This window comes from Ostrea edulis, chromosome 1 (genome assembly GCF_947568905.1).
Source record: "Ostrea edulis chromosome 1, xbOstEdul1.1, whole genome shotgun sequence".
Classification (NCBI taxonomy): Eukaryota; Metazoa; Mollusca; class Bivalvia; order Ostreida; family Ostreidae; genus Ostrea; species Ostrea edulis.
In genome coordinates this window covers 107,242,866-107,263,882 of record NC_079164.1, presented here as the reverse complement: position 1 = coordinate 107,263,882, position 21,017 = coordinate 107,242,866, and the positions used below count along the sequence as shown (strand labels likewise).

The 21,017-nt window shown below is 35.5% G+C and overlaps 1 protein-coding gene across 1 annotated transcript; it reads left to right on the top strand.

The window, feature by feature from the left end:
• The first annotated feature begins 11,015 nt into the window (after positions 1–11,015).
• On the top strand, positions 11,016–19,945 carry LOC125667263 (L-methionine gamma-lyase-like). The gene is made up of 10 exons (XM_048900632.2): positions 11,016–11,148; positions 12,078–12,282; positions 14,166–14,324; positions 14,482–14,619; positions 15,351–15,523; positions 16,794–16,905; positions 17,604–17,717; positions 17,799–17,933; positions 18,413–18,558; positions 18,646–19,945. The coding sequence occupies exons 1-10, from the start codon at positions 11,144–11,146 to the stop codon at positions 18,731–18,733; spliced, it is 1,275 nt and encodes a 424-aa protein (XP_048756589.1). The 5' UTR covers positions 11,016–11,143; the 3' UTR covers positions 18,734–19,945.
• The last annotated feature ends 1,072 nt before the right edge of the window (positions 19,946–21,017 follow it).

Here is a 21,017-nt window from a genome sequence, read left to right as displayed (position 1 = left end):
TTCTTCCGACCCGAACAGGAGTGTTGAGATGGCTCTGTACAGACAGTTTCCATCTCCAAGACACTTTGCTGGTTTTAATCTAGACGAAGCATCATCTGGATATATTTCAGCCGCGGTACTATCAGCCTCGGAAGAATGGACATTCCAAAACCTTTCTTTGGGAATTGTAAAGATTCCGAGGGATTTTTTGTACCATAAGGCGCGGAGACGCAATTCATCCCATCCTACAAATGCAGCATGTACGAGATCCTCGTAGATAGCATCGAAGAAGGCTATTCTAATGTTGGTCTGAAATAAACGTTTACAAATATATACATATACTGACTCCATCGGGTTCATATGTTTTACTTTGCTCTCCATTCTAACATGGATACAGTAACATATTTTGGAAAGACTGACAGGATAGAATGATTAAGGTAGCTCAATACACTAAATTTTATACTCTTTATGATACTACGTCACAAGATGGCAATTTAAATGTTTTGTGAAGTTATTTGTGTCGATCGATTTGTTTGTCTATCATCGTAGCTCATTGGTTAAAGCATTGGGCTGGTGTACCGCAGATCTCGAGTTCAAATCCGTCAGTCTTTTGTTCATATGTGTTGAATTTTTTTTTGGTTGAAAATCATGTTTTCATCCAAATTTGCATATTTTCTGCCTTTTTGACATACAATATATACTTATTATATGATATATATCATCATATCTTTTATGATTAAATCAATTCGCACTGATTTGGGAAACTATTTCTAGGTGTAATGAGCCACTTTAGATATAGAACACCGCTAGGATTAGTGGAATACTACTGGCCAGTAGCAAAATGAGATCGATTTATATCTATCCAAAGTTTTCATTGTTCCAGAGGAATTCCCCCTGAGGTGAAACTGAGATTATCATTATTATGGGGGGGGGGGGGGGGGGGGGGGGGCTCAAAATTCAAAAGATGAACGATATCAACGCAGGCTCACTGGAATTTTTGCAAAAAGTATAGTGATATTCTTTATATATATATATTAACCTTTCTCTCTGTAAAATAACATAAACACATTGTAGAGAAGAAGTTGATGTTGTCTTTACCGATCTAAAGCATTTGAAATTTGTGTATGTTTCCCCTAAAAGAATTACAGATTCAGGTTCCATTACAGCTTAAATGTAATATCGGCTGAGATTCGGCTCGGCTGAATATTTGGACTGGTCAACATCAACGCCTTAACCGAATCTCGGAGCAGTCCTTCATAATTCCGTTCTAGCAATCAATTTCAGACGAGCCGAATCTCAACCGAGATCGCAAGATTAACTTGATTGGTGCACCGTGACCTACTTTAGGGCTAAAAGTAAGTCAAATAGTTTGATTTTTCCTCATTAAATTATAGATACAGAGAAATTGCACTGAAATTTTGTCGTCACTGTCCGAGGGGCGTATGTACCGTGTATGGAACTCTCGTTTTATATTTTGAGGCGATGATGCTAAATAATGCTAAAATACAGCGGCATAAAGGACATAGAAAAAGTAGAGTTGGAAATCAAAAGGTTAAGCTAACCCAGACAATGCCTCCTGGATTATTTAAGATAAGGCTTTTAAACCTATAACCAAAATTTTAACCTTGCTCATAACTTTTGAATGGTGAGGGATACATCTTTCATATTTCATGTATACATATTGTAGAAACCGTTAACCGCTAATGAAACAATTACGCCTAATGATACAAACTTCATTAAGGGGTGCAGTTGATACCACAGGGGCTAAGCCCGTTTTGGGCCCGAACTCTGTGATACCATAAATATAGATATGGTATCACAGAGTTCGGGCCCAAAACGGGCTTAGTCCCTGTGGTTGATACAAATTAACGGTTTACACTACCGTATAAACCGTTAATGATACAAAAAAAACCAACCCTGATACAATTGTATCTAAGCGTTCCACTTGCAGTGCTGTTGCGACGCTAAATGATAACCATAAATTTGCAGTCCAAACCAAAAATGATAAAAGTTGTATCATTAGCAATGAGCACTACAAATCTACAGTGTTTGTTTGAATTTTTCTGGAAATAATGGGGGTGGGGTATAAATCATGGTACCCGCAGAAATTTTGAAGTCTTCGGCTTTTACTACGCCCCTTGATAATCCCTGGTATTTGGTATCACTGACCTCCTGAATACTCCTGATCCATTCATCTCTGTAGAGTTGTTGTTCTGTGGTGATATCGGGATTATTCTCCTTGAATTCTATTTTCACCCCCTCCTCTACTTTTCTGTAGGGCCCTGCCTCTTCCTCGCACTCTATGCGACACTCGCTCTCCTCTTGCCAAGACAAGTATGTATATTACCCATTTTATGTCTCGCGTCTGACAACTGTGTTTGTACACCATAGTTGTGTTGGCGTAACTATGACGTATATAATCATGACGTCATATATCTATGACGACACGATTCGCGCATCATATTTTTGACCGATAAAATTAATATAGGTCTAATATTATAAGATTTATGTATTTTTGAGTGATTATATAGCGAAATCAAAGGAAGTCATAGAATAAAAGTGTGTTTACATACGATTTTCCCCTGGGATATTCCAGTAACTAGGGAAGTCGTTTATCAAAAGATTATTCATGAACAGATTATATATTTCCGTAAAAGTTTCATGTTTTTAAAATATTTTAGAGAGAGAGAGAAAAAACAACCCAACTTTGCATGTTTCCAAAAACTTATTTTAGGCATTGAACAATATTGATAATTTCTTTTTCCATTTAGTGATGTGTGTTTGAATATTTGTTATTTAAACTAATTAACTCTCATTTTATAGTATGAGGACCCCCCCCCCCCCCAAAAAAAGGGGGGGGGACCCAACTAGAAATACAACCATATTCGTGTCTTCCAACATTCACGGGAACCTGCACTCTTATGTTACAAAACTAAGAATAAGTGCACATCAGTTATATATAGAAACAGGTAGATATTGTAATCCTGTCATTCCTAGAGAAAATAGATTTTGCTATATATTGTAAGACCAGTGTTGAAGAAAGAAAAAAATACTTGATGCTTTGACTTGTGAAAAACAGTGAATTATTTTTTCCTTTCGTCCCACACCCAGTTAAAATGAACCGGCCTGAGTTTGTTTTGTGAGTAGTCTCGTTATGTATATGTTCTCATGAGTAACGATGATCTTAAGACAAGATTTTTACTGTCCTAAAGATAGGACGTAATTATGGTGAGGCTTTCGATTTAGGAAAGCTTCGATCGAGAAATGACTTAGGACGAATTAAGATGTGTCCCGCTAAGACATACGTAGGGCATATCTTGGTCTTATAAGATAACTACTGGTAGGAAATGTTTTTCAACATTTATCAAAATATGCAACAAGTGAATGATAAGGCACCAACTACAAACGATGACGCAGCAAGTATAAAAACGCCTGGCTCCTTACAACATTTGGTCAACGTTGGCCCAACATTCAGTCAACGCTAGCATAATAAAGACAACACAGTGCTAATTGTTGGGTCAACATGATATGATGGACCAATGTTGGGCCGATGGGCAATATTACGATGACCAACGTCATTTGCCAACAATGGCCCAATGTTTTACTATTTCATTCATGCAAATGAATGGGGCAGATGAGATTTCAAGTATCTTAATATGTCTGAGAATCTATCAAAATTTCAATACCTTGATATGCTTTTTTTCTACTGAACATAAAAATGGTTCAGAAAATGAATATGTTTAGGGTAGTAGAAGTTTTGTTATGATAAAAGTAACAACGTCTCGGATCCACTTGCAGAAACTCCCTTATAATAATGAAGATCCAAGTGTGTTAAAATCATGACCCCTGGAACATGGCTGGGCAACAATGGGTTTTTAAAGTTTTATACGAGAAACTTCTTAAAAACCTCAAGGTCTGCAAAGGTACAGTTCTTAAATTGATATGCAGTCATCCTTATGTAGGCCTAGTCTAGATTCAGGTTTGTTTTCTCCGTAATTCTAATCCTCCTCCTCCTCCAAATCTTCTTTTTCTTCTGGTTTGATCAAACCGAACAACGAGTCTTTCGAAATGGTGGTTAATAGTTTAGGGAGATGTGGCGCTTTCTGATAGCCTTCTATGAGCAATCAGATGCTATTGGGCGTCCCCCATAAAATTCACAGCACAATGCCATTCCGATTCGAAACAGCTATTCAAACCTTTGACGTGTTTTAAGTGTGCAGAGAATAGACTTAATCTTGCATCTCATAAAGGTGGCGTAAAAAGGTAGACCTATAAGCGGAGAGAGTGCATGAAACACGACATGGATATACCCACAAAACTGTGGACTATAGACACCCACTCTCCAACATGTCTGAGTATCCCCGCGCTGTCCTCCAATCACCCCATGTAGTCTCTCTCTCTCTCTTTCTCTATCAGGCTCTCTCTCTCTCTCCTCTCTCTCTCTCTCTCCATCGACATCGACAAATTCAATAACAGAAAAAGAGAACTGTGTGCTTATATATATATATATATATATATATATATATATATATATATATATATATATATATATATAAGTTTATAATATATCTTGTATATTAAACAAAATATCTTATAAAGTTTATCAAATATCTTGTAGAAGATATCTTATAAACTTATTTTTATAAGATATCTTATAAAACAAGTAAGATAACTAATATATTTTATAAGATATCTCATAAATCAATTGTATAAGATATCTCATACACTTTATGAGATATCTTATAACACATACATACAATATATCTAATAAACTAAATATCTTTAAAAGTAAATTCATACGATACTTTATAATGTTTATGATATATCTTACAAAAATCATTTATGAGATATCTCATAGATTATATATGATATCATAAAGTTTATGAGTTATCATATCAAATATGTAAGATAGTGTATGTTTTATAAGATGTCGTATAGAATATATAGGATATCTTATAAACTTTGTTTTATAGATATCTTATAAAAATCATAATGTATCTTAAAAAAGTTATAAGATATCTTGTAAAGGTTATGAAATATCTTATAAAGTTTAAATGATATCTTAAATCAAAAATGTTAATAAGATATCTACTAAAGTTTATGAGATATGTTATGTACTATATAAGATATCACATGTATTTAAAGAGATATCTTATAAAGAATTTTTTTAGGATATCTCATATCTTTTTTTAAATATCTTACAAAAAGGATTTCAACCCGTTTGATTATTATCAACAAACATTAATCCATCTTTCATACACATGTGATATTTCAGGAATACATGTATATACGTACATGTATGCTGTTTGTATGTAAGGTAGTATATACAAAATGGAAGCAGATGGTAATTTGTATAATCAGAGATGAAAACCTTGTATAGGAGAAATAAAACACATTGAAACAGGATAGGTTTAAATTACTGACAAAACTTTTCAATTTTTTTTTTTTTATTATATATACCGGAAATACATGTACTTTGTGCGAGTGTAGCTTATTATTACGTTACGATGAGAACATGTATGTTGTTCTAGTGACCTGCCTCATTGTATACTATTATTATGTTATTGATGAATATCTCTTGAGCATTCACAATTAGAAACACTCGAAATTCATCACCAAAAAATGGAACGTTTGACGATATACTATAAAACTTGAGCTTAATTTTAAACATTGAATTATCTACCACATGGTCTATCGTACAATGTCTCAGTTGTCAGGTATCCTGTATCCTGTGTACAGTAAGTTATTTCCTGTATGTGATGTTTGTCAAACATTTAAATGTTCATCATCTTTCAGAACAATGCAAGCCTGTACACATCTTCTAAACGATGAAAAGCCGTACTATCACATAGAGGAATGGATGATCAAACCTCGATCTAAGATCGTTTTTGACTGGGACAATACGTTGAAAGTGTATAACAAATCAAACAAAACTCTCTCGTCAAGGGTACCTAAAGAGTGTCTTCTTCGATGGCAGAAAGATTTGTCTTGTGAATTGTTTATTATTAGTGCTATTAGACCAACTCGCCTGAACATGGAGACTATTCTCCTTGAAGTGGACAAGCTGCATCTTACGGAAGTATTTTCCTGCCATAATGATGAGATTCTTGTCGTTCCGGGAAAGTATGCGAAGAAGGGATCGGTAATTATTTGTGGATATGACAAAGCGGAGACATTCTTAGAACTCTGTGATTTGAATGGAAACGAAGTCATTTTCTTTGACGACGAATTTGTGAATATTCATAATTTTCGTGCTATAGTTCCAGGGAGTCATTGCTACCTCATAAGTTGACTCAACATGCGCGTGACACGGGGCGTATTCTGCTGATGATTTTTTTTTTTTAGAGATCGTTGTTTAGTTTTAATGTTATACTTAACTTTATGCGAGTTCTATGTATAGTATTACTGGTATTTACTCTTGTTTATATTGTTAGTTGTTTTTTTTAAATCTTATGAGAATAGCTTAAAAATCCAAGTGAAATATTTCAGCTAATAAATGGCGTAAATACATGTATAATGGCTGTTTGTTGTATATCCGCTCTCACCTCGGTATATCACCAGTTTTTGTCCCAGTCTATTTTGACGCTATATCGAGGGCTATAAAGATGACCATTTTAATTTATCAATTTTAAAATAATGTGGTCAATGAATTAAATGATCTTTGCTATTTTATTGTCATCCAAATGTATGTAATTACATATAAGCATTACTAATTCATGTTTTATTTCCGTCGTGTGAGGATTATAAAAACATCAAATGTACATGAAATGCACATAAATTTAATGTCGGAGTAAATTTTTAATTTTGAAAGGAAATTTATTGAATCTATTATCACAAATAACTATACTTTAATACATGTTTTCACGGCACGCATTGAATTTATGTTTGTTACGATTCATTGTACATGTATATTACACTGACTCAGTCGGACCTATCATACATAATGACCTCTGATTCCAATCGTAACTATTCGGTTATTTCCGTAACCACGATTACGGAAAATGACGAGCTTGATCCGATTGCTCTAATTTAAGTGGGTTGACATTGTAATATCGGGGGATGTATGAATAATTTGATCTTTACTACCTGAAAAGGGGTGGTGAATGACGATAGGCGAGTTTATCGTAATAACATTATTTATGGATAACTGATAAGGTGGTGCTCTGTTTGACACAATTAAACACAACACACGGTTTGAGGAATTAGAATGGTAATTTATTACTAGTAAATGACAAAGTATTATGCCAAAAAATCATAATAAAACGGTTAAAAATATAACAAACTAAAAACACAATACTACAATTAATGCTAAGGAATTGTGACTAATAAAACATTACAAAAATGCAACAATCCTAAAAACTACAATATAAAAAATACATTATCATAATGATTAGAAAAAACCCCAAGTTATAAGAGCAGATAATTTGGCAAATTGTATATACAAAAAGTGTCAAAGATGGGGTATCTTCCGCCACCTATCAAGGCTGTAGTTACCTTCAGCTTTGATATATGGAACTCCGTTCTACACAATGGATGGCGATATGCAGGGGTGGCGATATAACGCAAGGGCGGATCGTCAGGGGGTCCGGACCCCCCCCCCCCTTTTTGCGGACCAAAAAATGAAGTTATTCAATTTCAAGGAGGCTTTGCGTCGAAATGATATAAAAGGTGATTACTTGCATGTGATTGTATCATTCCATCACTCGAAATGATTAACACCAGTACACATATCATTTAATTCTACTATAGATAAGACGAAACACTGATGTACATTGTATATTTACGATATTTTCCTCAGATACAAGTATCACTTAAGAATTCTTAAAAAGTATACGTAACATGAAAGTTTTGTTTTAAGAAGTAGACAATTTAAAAGTGAAAAAGAAGTGCCAGGAAATGCTCAGAATGCAGGATTTTGCACCATTTACCGCAGAGCTTTTGGCCTATTGGGAGTAACCTATAAATCGGCTTTTAAAAAAAAAAAATAGATCTGAGTATCGCGATAACAACGATTAGAACTTGGAAAACAAGTTGTAAATTAACAAATCATTTTCGTGTATAAACTGTCTCAAGATCTCCCCAAAATGTTATGTACACAAGCAAAAAGGTGTAAATGGGTGGGGGTGGAGATTGTGAAAAGTAGGTAAAAGACCAAGTGCCCCCCCCCCCCTTCACAGACTCCTGGATCCGCCTATGTAACGGGTGTGTATTTAGGCCATTAGGTACGGTATAGAGCTAGCTATCGTGAAATAATTCACTGATTATATATATCAGTTCTCTTTTTCTATGTTATTGAATTTGGCATCCCAGCTATGTCCTGTTATTTTATCCCAATGAGTATAACCTCAACGTACATTTTTAGCCGAGTTGCAACGAAGTTGAACTCGGCTATCGGTTTGGTGATGCGGGCGGGCGGGCGGTTGGGCGTCAACAATTGGTTTCCGGATGATAACTCGAAAAGTTTACAATCTAATCACATGAAACTTTAATATATTGTTGGGTACCAGGTAAGGAAGACCCCTATTGATTTTGGAGAAAATAGGTGAAAGGTCAAGGTCACAGTGACCAAAAATAGATTTAAAATAAAAAAAAAAAAATTGGTTTCCGGAGGATAATTCAATTTTTTTAATTTGAATCAAATGAAACTTGGATATATTGTTGGATACCAGCAAAGCAAGGCCCCTATTGATTTTGGAGAAAAAAGGTCAAAGGTCAAGGTCACAATGACCGAAAATAGATTGAAAACTTCAGACAAATATGGTTTCTGGACAGTAACTCAAAAAGTTTAAAACTGAAATTAGTTCTTCACAATTATAAATATGCCATATCATTCCTGACTTTACAATGTATCCCATGCAACTCGGCTCATGCAGCCCTGGGTGCATATATTCATTTTTATTAATCAATTACTGAACGCGATACCAGTCATCAGTTGAGTCAGTAAATCAGATGATTTTCATCTGATTTACTGACTCAACTGATGACTCGTATTGCGTTCAGTAATTGATTCATAAAAATCTTCAAATATTCAATTATTTGAGTACATATTTGTGATCTCTGAATTTGACTTATGCAAATGCTGCTTTTTCATTCATTTTTTTTTTTTTTCTGTTGGAGGATACGTTAGAAATTCAAAAGAAATCTTTGTTATATACTTCATACACGAAACGTCCACACGTCAATTCAAATCAACCACTTGTACTTCATACACGAAACGTCCACACGTCAATTCAAATCAACCACTTGTACTTCATACACGAAACGTCCACACGTCAATTCAAATCAACCACTTGTACTTCATACACGAAACGTCCACACGTCAATTCAAATCAACCACTTGTACTTCATACACGAAACGTCCACACGTCAATTCAAATCAACCACTTGTACTTCATACACGAAACGTCCACACGTCAATTCAAATCAACCACTTGTACTTCATACACGAAACGTCCACACGTCAATTCAAATCAACCACTTGTGGTATGATATATCATGTTTAGGACGCGTGTTTTGGAATTAATATGGCGCAATGGTTTTTAGTACAAGACACTTTTATTTCGGGTGTAATCTAATCAAAATGTTTTATTCACTTGTAGTTAAAACAGAATAATTTTCAAATAGAAACTGCATGGACTGTTGAGGCATTTCATGGACCTGATTTATTCCTTTCTCGGGTAGAAATACAAATGTACTCGTTTTTAAATCGCTAATACCTAAATATTCTATTTAAGGGAGGGGGAACAATGTTGAGAATATTTCGTTCAGAGATTCCAAAGCTCTGATAAGGAGACACTTGCTAGTGGCTATTGGGCAATGCAGAACACATCTTTCCTAATCTCAGAGAGATTCGTCGAGGCTGGATATTTGGAATGATTCCTCTTCCGAATCTCAGACCAGTGTCACACTTTTAAAGTGATTCGGGAAATCTTGCCTGAACTTCGACCGCTTGTTGCGATTAAAATGGGTTAAACTGAATTTCTTGTCCACTTCAACTTTTCGCCGTAGACATCCTATTAACTCCTTATCACAATTAAACATGCATTTCTTACCTTTACAGAGTGTAAATCCCACAGTAAATAAAGTTGACCATTTTTGAAGCTGTTGCAAATGGCCACCATTTCATATTTACCTTCTCAACATGGAAGAGTTCCCATAGTATATTTCATGGTAGTTTGTACTATGATTGGAAGTACAGAAATTACTGATTGACAATTGCATGTACTTTATACAAAACATTTAAACATAAAAATTAAAAGCAATAAAAAACTGTGTAATTTTTAACCAATCTATTTGAAGACGTCCTAAACTATCCGAACTCTTCCATGTTGAGAAAGTAAATATGAAATAGTGGCCATTTGCAACAGCTTAAAAAATAGCCAACTTTATTTACTGTGGGATTTACACTGTGTAAAGGTAAGAAATGCATGTTTAATTGTGATAGGGAGTTAATAGGATGTCTATGGCGATAAGTTGAAGCGGACAAGAAATTCAGTTTAACCCATCTTAATCACAACAAGCGGCTGAAGTTCGGGCAAGATTTCCCGAATCACTTTGTGTGAGACTGATCTGAGATTCGGAAGAGGCCTCAGTCCAAATATCCAGCCTCGACGAATCTCGCTGAGATTACACTTTTCCCTGAAAGCAAACATGTTATAGTTCATTACGACGGTATGCTTTGTGATGTGTTCTGAACAGTGGCCATTGCCTGAGAGTTCTGAATTAAGATAAAAATAGGATTAGGACGATTATCTAGATAGACAAAAAATAAACATTTACAAATAAGTTAGAAATTTCTTATTTTCTAACTATATTATGATTTAACCTCATTATTCTAAGATGCATGATGAGAAGAAAATAGTGTCCCCCAATAATTCCTGCATTCTACGAATATAATCATTGAAGAAAACTTTCATCTTTATCAAACTAGAATATGTATTTGTAAGGGATATTAATTGTAGTTGCTTTCATTTAATAGGGGACTTCTAAATGACGTCACAGGACGTAGTTCCCTCCTTAATAAAGCCGCGAAAAAAAAGAGGTGTAGTATCTACGAATATTCATGCACACATCCATGTTCTAAATACATATGGTGTCATAATTGCTACTTCGTCCGCTATATTTTTCTAAGTATTGCACCGTGTACATAAATACAGCATCGGAGATGAGGTAAGTGACTGAATAAGATTTATTGCTTCGCAAAACGATCTTTATTACAACACCTAAGTCTAAATAAAGAACTAGCATTTGACAATTATCAATACCCGTAACTATCACCTTAATAGTTCTAAAGCTGTTGATCTGTTCGATATAAATCCATATTGTTTTGTACTAAATACTTTATTTAAATGCGTATATCTGACAATGTTTTCACATACAATATAGTCTCCATCATTATACATACAATGCAGGTTAGGTTTTTATGATCATCCTTTTAAACTAAGACTACTACATTGACACATCTCCATTCTCCCTGACATTTTTTATAGATGAAACATTTTTTTTTGTTATGTTAGTTTTGTTGCTAATTATCGATGTTCAGTTCATGGAGTCGATGCTCTCTTTTTCAATTGAAGTTTATCATATTTTTAATTTTTCTTTTGATCGCCCTTCAAGTGCAATGCTTTCTCTAGTACTAGTAGCTTTTTCTTTCTGCTAATTCCAGGTACCCGATTTCGTACTTTATGGTATTCTTTCATTGTTCCTTCATCAGGGTTGTTGCAATCCCCCCCCCCCCAACCTTTGTTTTCTCATTTGTTTCGGATTTTGCTTTTCTGTTTATCAGAAAATGACTTTGCCAAGTGGTGTGATTTATGGTTGAATCTTGGGAACATATACTTATTCACTGTATAGGGCTCACGGCGGGTGTGACCGGTCGACAGGGGATGCTTACTCTTCCTAGGCACCTGATCCCACCTCTGGTGTGTCCAGGGGTCCGTGTTTGCCCAACTATCTATTTGTATTGCTTATAGGAGTTATGAGATTGATCACTGTTCGTCATCTTCACCTTGTATTGTCTGACCAGAAATGTTTACAATGTCAAACACTCTTTATTAAAAGTTCAATTATGTTTCAGATAATGTATCTATTATTTCTAGTCAAAAGTGGTTTCCTCCACAGTCCGATTTGGAGAGGGGTGTGGGCGGGCTTTATATCACTGACGTCACTCCTGACACTGTGGCAACGTCGTCACGTTTTACATTCACTTCCGGACCTGCGACAGAGGCACTGGTTCCACCCATTTTTCATTCTTCCACCTACAAACTAAAATCTGTTGATGACTATCTCAAGATTTTAGAAGAGGTTAGCTTTATAGTTCATAGTTTATAGACCAGTTTGAAAATACATCTGTATATCATTTCCAATTGTGTGATGTTAAGTTATATTTTTAATACATTTAATATGAACGAGGATCGTTCAGAAATGATTGAGATACTTTTCAGTTTAAATTGCCTTTGTCACATCCCATTATAAGTGAAGAAAATTAGTAGATTTATAGGTACTGTAGACTGGAAAAAAAATAGTTTTTAGTATAGATCTTATATATGTGGACACCGAGGCATGAAGAATTTAATTCAATTCAATTCAATTCTTTATTGGCACTAAAGCACATTATATAAGAATGTGTTGTTAGCCATACATAGATACACATATATATTGATACATTACAAAATATCAAACTGTTGAAAACTTATTTCTAACATTAAAACAGTCTCTGATGTATAGACAGGTTTGTTTTGTAGATACAAGGTTATGTGGATTTAGTAAACAAAATAAGGTATTAATATCTAGTAGTTTTGAATGCATTTTTCTAATATGTTCATACACAGGACAATCAAGTAAAAAATGTTTTTCATCTTCAACAATAGTTTGACAATGAAAACAAAATCTATTTTCTCTAGGAATGACCGGATTACAATATCGACCTGTTTCTACATACAACTTATGTGCACTTATTCTTAATTTGGTAAGATAAGAAACTAAATTCTTAGGAAGTGGAAGACATAAATATGGTTGGATTTCTAGTTTCATAACATCATGGTTGAATAATGTACTATAAAATGAGAGCTTACCACTTTGAGTGTTGTTAATATGTTGAAGTTCAGAAAAGAATTTATTTTCAAAGAATTTTTTAAGTTTAGGAATAAACATTTTACATTCAGTGTCAACGTTAACATTTAACATCTTTTGTATTGATTTTATACAAGTTTGCCAGCATTTTTTATTTTCACTAGCCAAGTGTACATCTTCCAAGTAAGCATTCCTTAGTAAAACATTGTGATTATCATTAGATTTTGCTAAATTTTCCAATCTAGAATAGTATTTAATAGCAAGCTGGTATATTTTGGCATGAATAGGGAGAACACCTAATTCCATTTTTGTTGCCAAGTTTGATGCTTTATTATGTACACCTAAGATGTTTTTCAAGATAAAATTCTGAATTTTTTCAAAAGGAGTTTTATCAAAATTATTGGGGTTTGCATTAAAGTCAGAGATCCAAATTTCTGAGGAGTATGTTAAAATTGGGACAATAATTGATTCATATAGTTTTAACCACAAGTTTGGTGAGAGATCAGAGCCAAAAGGTAGTTTACGCTTCAAGGCAAAGTAAGCTTTTCTGGCTCTAGCAGCAAGATCCTCACAGGCATGTTTTAAATTGCCATTTGATTGTAAAATTATACCAAGATATTTGTACTTATCAGTTACATCTATAGTAGAATTGTTATAATAAAATCCATAATTGATCTTTGTTTTCCTGGTAGAACAAACCATAACCTTTGTTTTTTCTAAGTTTACATGCAACTTCCATTCTATACAAGAATTAAAGATTAAATTTTCTGTTCATAAACTTCATGGTGTATACATATCGAAACGGGGATACTGAGGGCCGATACTTTGTAACGTTCAGTGACGTCGTCAGGTCACCTCGCTGGAGTGCTCCAGTTAGCCTGATGTATTTCATTTCCAAATACTGTGATTGATATATCATAAAACCAATCCATTGAAAATTCCCTTTTAAATAAAATTTAGGGATATTTACATACTACTATGGTTTGATACATGTAATTGTATCTTTCGTTTCGTAATCGACCAATCATTTCCGAACAAGCCTCGTTCGTACTGAAATTGTGAGCATGGAATAGTGTGCCCAATGCAACGAAGACTCGACTCATTATTTTTAACAGGGTGGATACATTTACTCAAGGTTCAGTAATTTCACTTGCCAATCTGTTCAAGCTGCAATAAATAGCATAGAAGGTGGAAAAGGCTCCCTCGTGTTTAGCACAGGAATGGCTGCTATATCCACAGCGTTACTTTGTTTCCTGAAAAGTGGCGATCACATAGCAAGTATATCTACTACGTCCTTTTCATATCAAGATAATCAATAAATCTGTCGGTAGACTAATATTTTAGAAATTGTCTGTTTAATTCCAGATGTAGAATAAGTCTTGTTCTCTATTGTCTGTTTCCTTAAGAAGAGCGGATTGATACATTTTGTAGGTGGCAAACAACCCCTGCTACAGTGGAACATATGACGTAATAATGAACATACTCCCTCGGTATGGAATCGAGTACACCTTTGTTAATACGGGGTGTCCTGTGGAGGAATACAAGAAACACATCAAAGCTAATACTAGGGTATGTAGACAAGCTAATTACCGTACAAGTAGTATTTTTAGTGAGACACAAATTTAGCGATTTGTCCATGAATTATGGGTATATATATTTAGCAAGAGCTAATTTTAGCGACTTTATGATTCGAAGAAAGATAACTATTACCTCCGACATGGAATAAATTTTTAGCGATATTCAATATTAGCGACCTCAACACTCTCGCTAATAATGCCAGAATTAAATCATCGCTAAATTTTCTACTTATACGGTATTCATACTTAAACACGTCAACTGTAGTAGTTGTCTGTAGGACTGATGATGCTTACCAAGTAAATTTAGATGTGAACGGTATCATCCGAGTGTTCCACAAAACTCGCTCAACTTACCTGCCATGTTTGAAGTGCTCAGTGCTTCAAGCAATACATTTTACGTGCTATGATCAATTCCATGAAAATGAAATAAACTTCAAATGTTTTTCTGCCTAAATAACAGAATTCTGATACTTGGGTATAATCTAAAATCATCTAGAAACAGGGAACAAAGCACAATTAATATATGGGGCCCATATTTAAATTTCATAGACTAATAGACGGGTATACCGTGAGTTCCAACAATCAATCGAGCTAAGCTTGATATCTGTCATCGTCTCAAGGCACGGTCTGGAGTTTGTATGTAACCCTCTCCTAAGAGAGTATCGTACGTTTTGGCCGTGGTTTGTGACGATGGATATCTGTGTAATTTGAATTTTGAAACAGATGCTATATGGTGAGACCCCATGTAATCCAAATATGGCTATTCTTGATCTGGAGGAGTTCGGAAAGCTGGGAAAGTCGCTGGACAACGTCATGACAATGGTCGACAGCACGTTCGCCAGTCCTTATCTACAGCCCGTCATACAGCACGGAATCGACGTATCAATGCACAGCTGGTGTGTCTTCAGAGGTCATTTTTAGCTCATCTGAATTGAAAGCTCGAGTATTCATTACTAGCTCATCTGAGTTGAAAGCTCGAGTATTTTTTTTCTGATTGAATTTTGTCCGCCGTCCGTGTGTGAGGCGTCCCTCTTTAAACTGTTCACATTTCAACTTCTTTTAAAAGAACTACCGGGTCAATTTCAACCATACCTGACACAAACCATCCTTGGGTGAAGGAGTCTGAAGTTCAAATGACGGACCAGTCTCTCGATAACCATACATTGGCAAATTAGAAATAATCTTCCCGAGAAGATTATGAAAATAGTTGCATTATCCAAATGTAGTACAATGTAGAATTGAAACTCTATTGCGGCCCCTCTCTGGTGTCAGGGATGATGTTATGAATCTACTCTACATGAGGATGTTTGCATAATGCTTTGATAAATCACCCCTTTGGAACTTGAGGATTTTTTCTATATATTCATATTTTATTCTCCATTATGTTCCTGGTATGTCCCCAGCATTATGATATGAACAAACATGAATCTTCGTTATACATATACCAAAAAAAAAAGAGCTTTCACGCAAATTCAGGCTTGTCTGCTTCTGCGGTTGTTGGGAATAAGAGTATTTTTCAAGATGTTTTAAGATACAAATGAAACTTGAATATTTTCTTTAAACATCAGAAGAACATGCCAGACATATTTCTTTTAATGACTGAAGGTTATTCAAGTCAATATGATATCATATCTCCACTTTCATTTTTGGTCATTGTTCCATTTTAGCTTACATATCTCTTCATACTCGTATAAAAGAACAAGTCTGATATGCCCTCTATTCTTAGCTAGTATTTGTAAAAGAGATTTCAAGTATTTTGTCTTTATACAAGCATCTATAAAAATCGTTCTATTTCCAAATTTGAGAATTGTTTTGGTCTAATTCTCATTAAACCATATGTCGCGAAATAGAATTACGTTTTAAGGTTTTATTTTTATATTGCTGATATACATGTACATGTAAAATCTCTTCATCACCAATCCATTCGCGAATAAATGTTCTCACAATTTGACGTCTACGAGTCATACCGCGATATTAAGTACTCGCGTAAATAAGAAATCTACAGTAGAAACTACAGCAGTAAGGTCCACTCAGATGGGAGACGTTCTTCTTTTCACGAAATTTCATGGATAACATATGATATTGACATACTGGAGAGGGCTGGGATCAAGTTAAGAAATCAAAGATATTCTTCACAATCTATTATAATATATTATCATATTGAAGTACAAAATACTTGGGTGGACACAGCGACCTCGTGGCCGGATGTTTGACCTTTTCCTCTGTTGACCTTTGGAAGACCATGCTTCATTATCAAACCAGCCTGGGGACGACGATGGTAACATGTCATAACAAATGCTGATCATACTGATTTAATTCGTTTTCATATTGTCAAATTTTAAAGAAGTATTTTATATCTTAACATAAGAAGATTTCATCAGCTCTTGATCATGATGTACAATATATACCCTAATTAATGAGATTTACGTACTTCTTACAAATCAACGAAAACTGATAAATTCTCTTCTCTACTCTGATTGATTGAATATTGTTTAATGTCCCTCTCAATAATATTTCACTCATATGGAGACGTCACCACTGCAAGTGAAGGGCTGCAAAATTTAGGCCTATACTCGGCGCTTACGGCCATTGAGCAGGGAGGGATCTCTATCGTGTCACACCTGCTGTAACACGGGGCCTCAGTTTTAACGGTCTCATCCGAAGAACCGCCCCATTTAGTCGCCTCTTACGACAAGCAAGGAGGTACTGAGGACATATTCTAACCCGAATCCCCACGGGATTCTACTCAAGAACTTCCTACCATTTGCGACGTTGGTGGTTTCTTTTAATAAATCGATTTTAACATTTGTCATTCCACTCACGATGACTGTATACCATTTTCGACATGATATGTCATCGGCCAAAAATCTTAACTCTCTACACGTTGCGCATGATCATGGACTATGTTGATCTTTGCCGTCTGACACTTGGAACCGATGTGATCATAGTCCAGAAAACTTCTTTCCTCTTTTTTAGTCACCCCATGATGCAAGTCTTCTGCTTCGTGGAATCAAAACTCTCCCTATACGCATGGAAAGACACAGCTCTAGTGCCCAGAAAGTTGCTGAATTCTTGGAAAAGCACCCTAAGGTGACGAAACTAACATAAGCTGAAAATCTGAGCTATAGGCTTTGTGTCATGTGATCATGTCTGTAATTTAATTTTGTACAGGTTGAGAGGGTCAGGTATCCTGGTCTACCATCACATCCACAACATCAAGTTGCCAAGAAACAGATGAAGATGTTCAGTGGAATGATCGCTGCTGAGATCAAGGGAGGGGTGCAGGGAGGGAAAATTCTAGTAGAGGTACTGAGATCAAGGAAGGGGTGCAGGGAGGGAAAATTCTAGTAGAGGTACTGAGATCAAGGGAGAGGTGCAGGAAAGGAAGATTCTAGTAGAGGTACTGAGGTCAAGGAAGGGGGAATTCTAGTAGAGGTACTGATGTTAAGGGAGGGGTGCAGGGAGGGAAAATTCTAGTAGAGGTACTGAGATTAAGGAGGGGTGCAGGGAGGGGAAATTCTAGTAGAGGTACTGAGATCAAAGGAGGGGTGCAGGGAGGGGAAATTCTAGTAGAGGTACTGAGATCAAAGGAGGGGTGCAGGAAGGGGGAATTCTAGTGGAAGTACCACCATGTCCTTAATCACCCCAATCTTGCCAAGAATAATTTTGATTATATAGAATAAATAAAAATCAAACATGGACTTTGATACTTTACTTTATAAAATAAAGATAACAAGATTGCTTTTATATACATTTTCTTTACCGATATAATTATTTGATGACAGGGCTTGCGTCTTCTTCAATTAGCAATTTCGCTGGGAGGAGTAGAAAGTACAATTCAGCATCCCGCTACGATGACGCACGGCCCGATGTTGATGACGTCAGAGGACAGACAGAGCGGTGGTATAACTGACGGTCTCGTTAGAATCAGGTGCGAATTATAAAACAAATTGAGTTCCAATGCCTATGTTTGAAACTGATTGAATCATATATTATTTTTTTACCTTTCATTTTTAAGTATTGGTTTGGAGGACCCAGGGGACCTTATCAAAGACTTTCAGCAAGCACTGGACAAAATTCCAGAAAATCTCATTGAACTAGTTTAGAGTGTTAGACTGCTTAGTTTAAACTATATTGTATAATTACGAAATAAGCAGTAACATACGAAACCTACACATTAACCTTTAAACAGAGCAACGGAAATAGCCCATTTTCATTCTACGTAGGGACAGGCAGCTGATCGCTTCCAGTAAATCACACCAAGGAATTTCTCACCCAAAAAACGAGCACAGAAAACATATTTTGAAAATGTCTTAAGATAACAAATATTTTACGTGTCTAGATGAAAGAAATCAACAACCAACCAGAAAAATCAATATACTGTACACACTGAAAATATGCATCACATGTGACGGTTCTGATTTTTCGTCTAGACTGTAATTCTACTGGTAAAGATGCACAAAGAGATATTGGAATTCCTATGGCCACAAATTGAGCTCCTTTATTAGCTGACCCGTTTTTGTATTCTTATGAGGCAGAATTTATTAAAAAACTTCTGCGTGAGAAGAGGAAATATCTTCCGGTGGCCTTCAACTCGACATTTAGATACACTGACGACATTTTATTTATCAACAATATCCATTTTCATTCATATGTCCATTCGACATATCCCAGTGAACTCAAGATAAAAGACACCAGAGAATCTTCCACATCTGTTTCATATTGGATGTTTTACTGAACATAGACATAAAGGCAAACCAACAACTAATGACTCCAGCTTCCCCATCGTCAACTTACCATATCTGTGTGTTTGTGTGTAAGGATTCATACGCACATTGTTCACAACTGCACCTTATAAGGAAATGGCTATTATAATAATTAGTAAAGATATCTAAGGCAAAAACATTGGAAATGTAAATATATGAATATGGATAATGAATGACAGATGACTGATTTCCCTAACTTACTCAAGCAATGGCTGCACAGGTGTGCAAGGCAAAGCTCCGAGCCCAGGTGGAAGAGCCGGAAACCAAAGAAGTATATTGAAAAATGGGACATTCTGCATTTTCTTTTTCATTTAGGTTTTGTGAAATACTGTAATGTTATTCATCAAGTGGGGTTAAATAATTTAATCGGTGTAAACCTAATAACAGAAAGTGAAAAATCACAGAAGTAATTTCATTTCTTGTATTTTCAAATTTCCAGGAAATGCTCATACTTGCCAGTCAACAAATTGTAAAGGCTATAACCACTGCCTTCAACATTATTGTTTGGAATGGCATACTACTGCTCTATACTATATAAATTTTTATGCATAAGAATTCTTCAGTCCTTAATCATATACTTGAGCATGAATTTCCTGCTTATCATGTTCAAATTTTACTTAACACATTCCCTAGCAGATTGCATTCATCGTCGGAAACCCACGGTCGGTCGCACTCCTTTTACCTCCCGTAGGACAAAACGTCAATATTTTTGCATAAAATACATGACCTTACGTGAACTATCGAGGACCAATGGGAATCGCCGTAAGCATTCCCGGAACTCAAAGTGTCAGCAGTAATGCGGCGCCCATGAAAGTGTGTGTGTTTTGTCGTGCCACTATAAAAAATATATAGATGAAAACTCAAGATTTGGCACCCAAAATGGCTGATTATTTTGGCTAATACTTCACTTTCACAAGTACCACCCCTCTTTCGGAAATCCTGTATCCGCCACTGGTATGTTGTACATGACACGTGAATAAAATCGGTCCTGCATGATACAATTTAAAAATTAGATGCAAATTTAAATTAAAATATGGTCTGGGAATCCCTTTCACGTGTAAGTTTGTAGTTTTAGTAGGTGAGACATCGACTGTGTAAAACTTGCACGAGAGAGGTATGTAAAGAAGCGAAGATTTTGACTACGTTTAAGTTGGACAAGTTACAAAACTTTCAACGAGATGCTTTATCTGCATTATTGAAGCGGAGGGTGTATTTGTGTCTATAAAGAATGGGGAGAAAAAGCCTGTGTTACCAAACGTTTACTACTGCGTACGAGTTTATTTACAGGTTTACATGTTCAGCACTGGTAGTCTCGCCACCTTTATCCATCATACGGGAACAATGTGTTTTTTTAACGGACTTGGAATTTCATCGGTTTATATAGGTATCTTAAACTTACTTGTGTAATTTTTCTACGAACATAAGGTTTTTTTTCATTGGTTGAATATCACAATAAGGAATGGTAAAGCGACCAATTGCATATAAAAGCCGAGACACATCTTCCAACGAAAATCTCGGCGTTGTATCCCACGGGAGGTAAAAGGAGTGCGACCGACCGTGGGTTTCCGACGATGGGTTGCATTAAACTTCTAAACTGCTAACCATATGCTTAGTATAGTTAAAC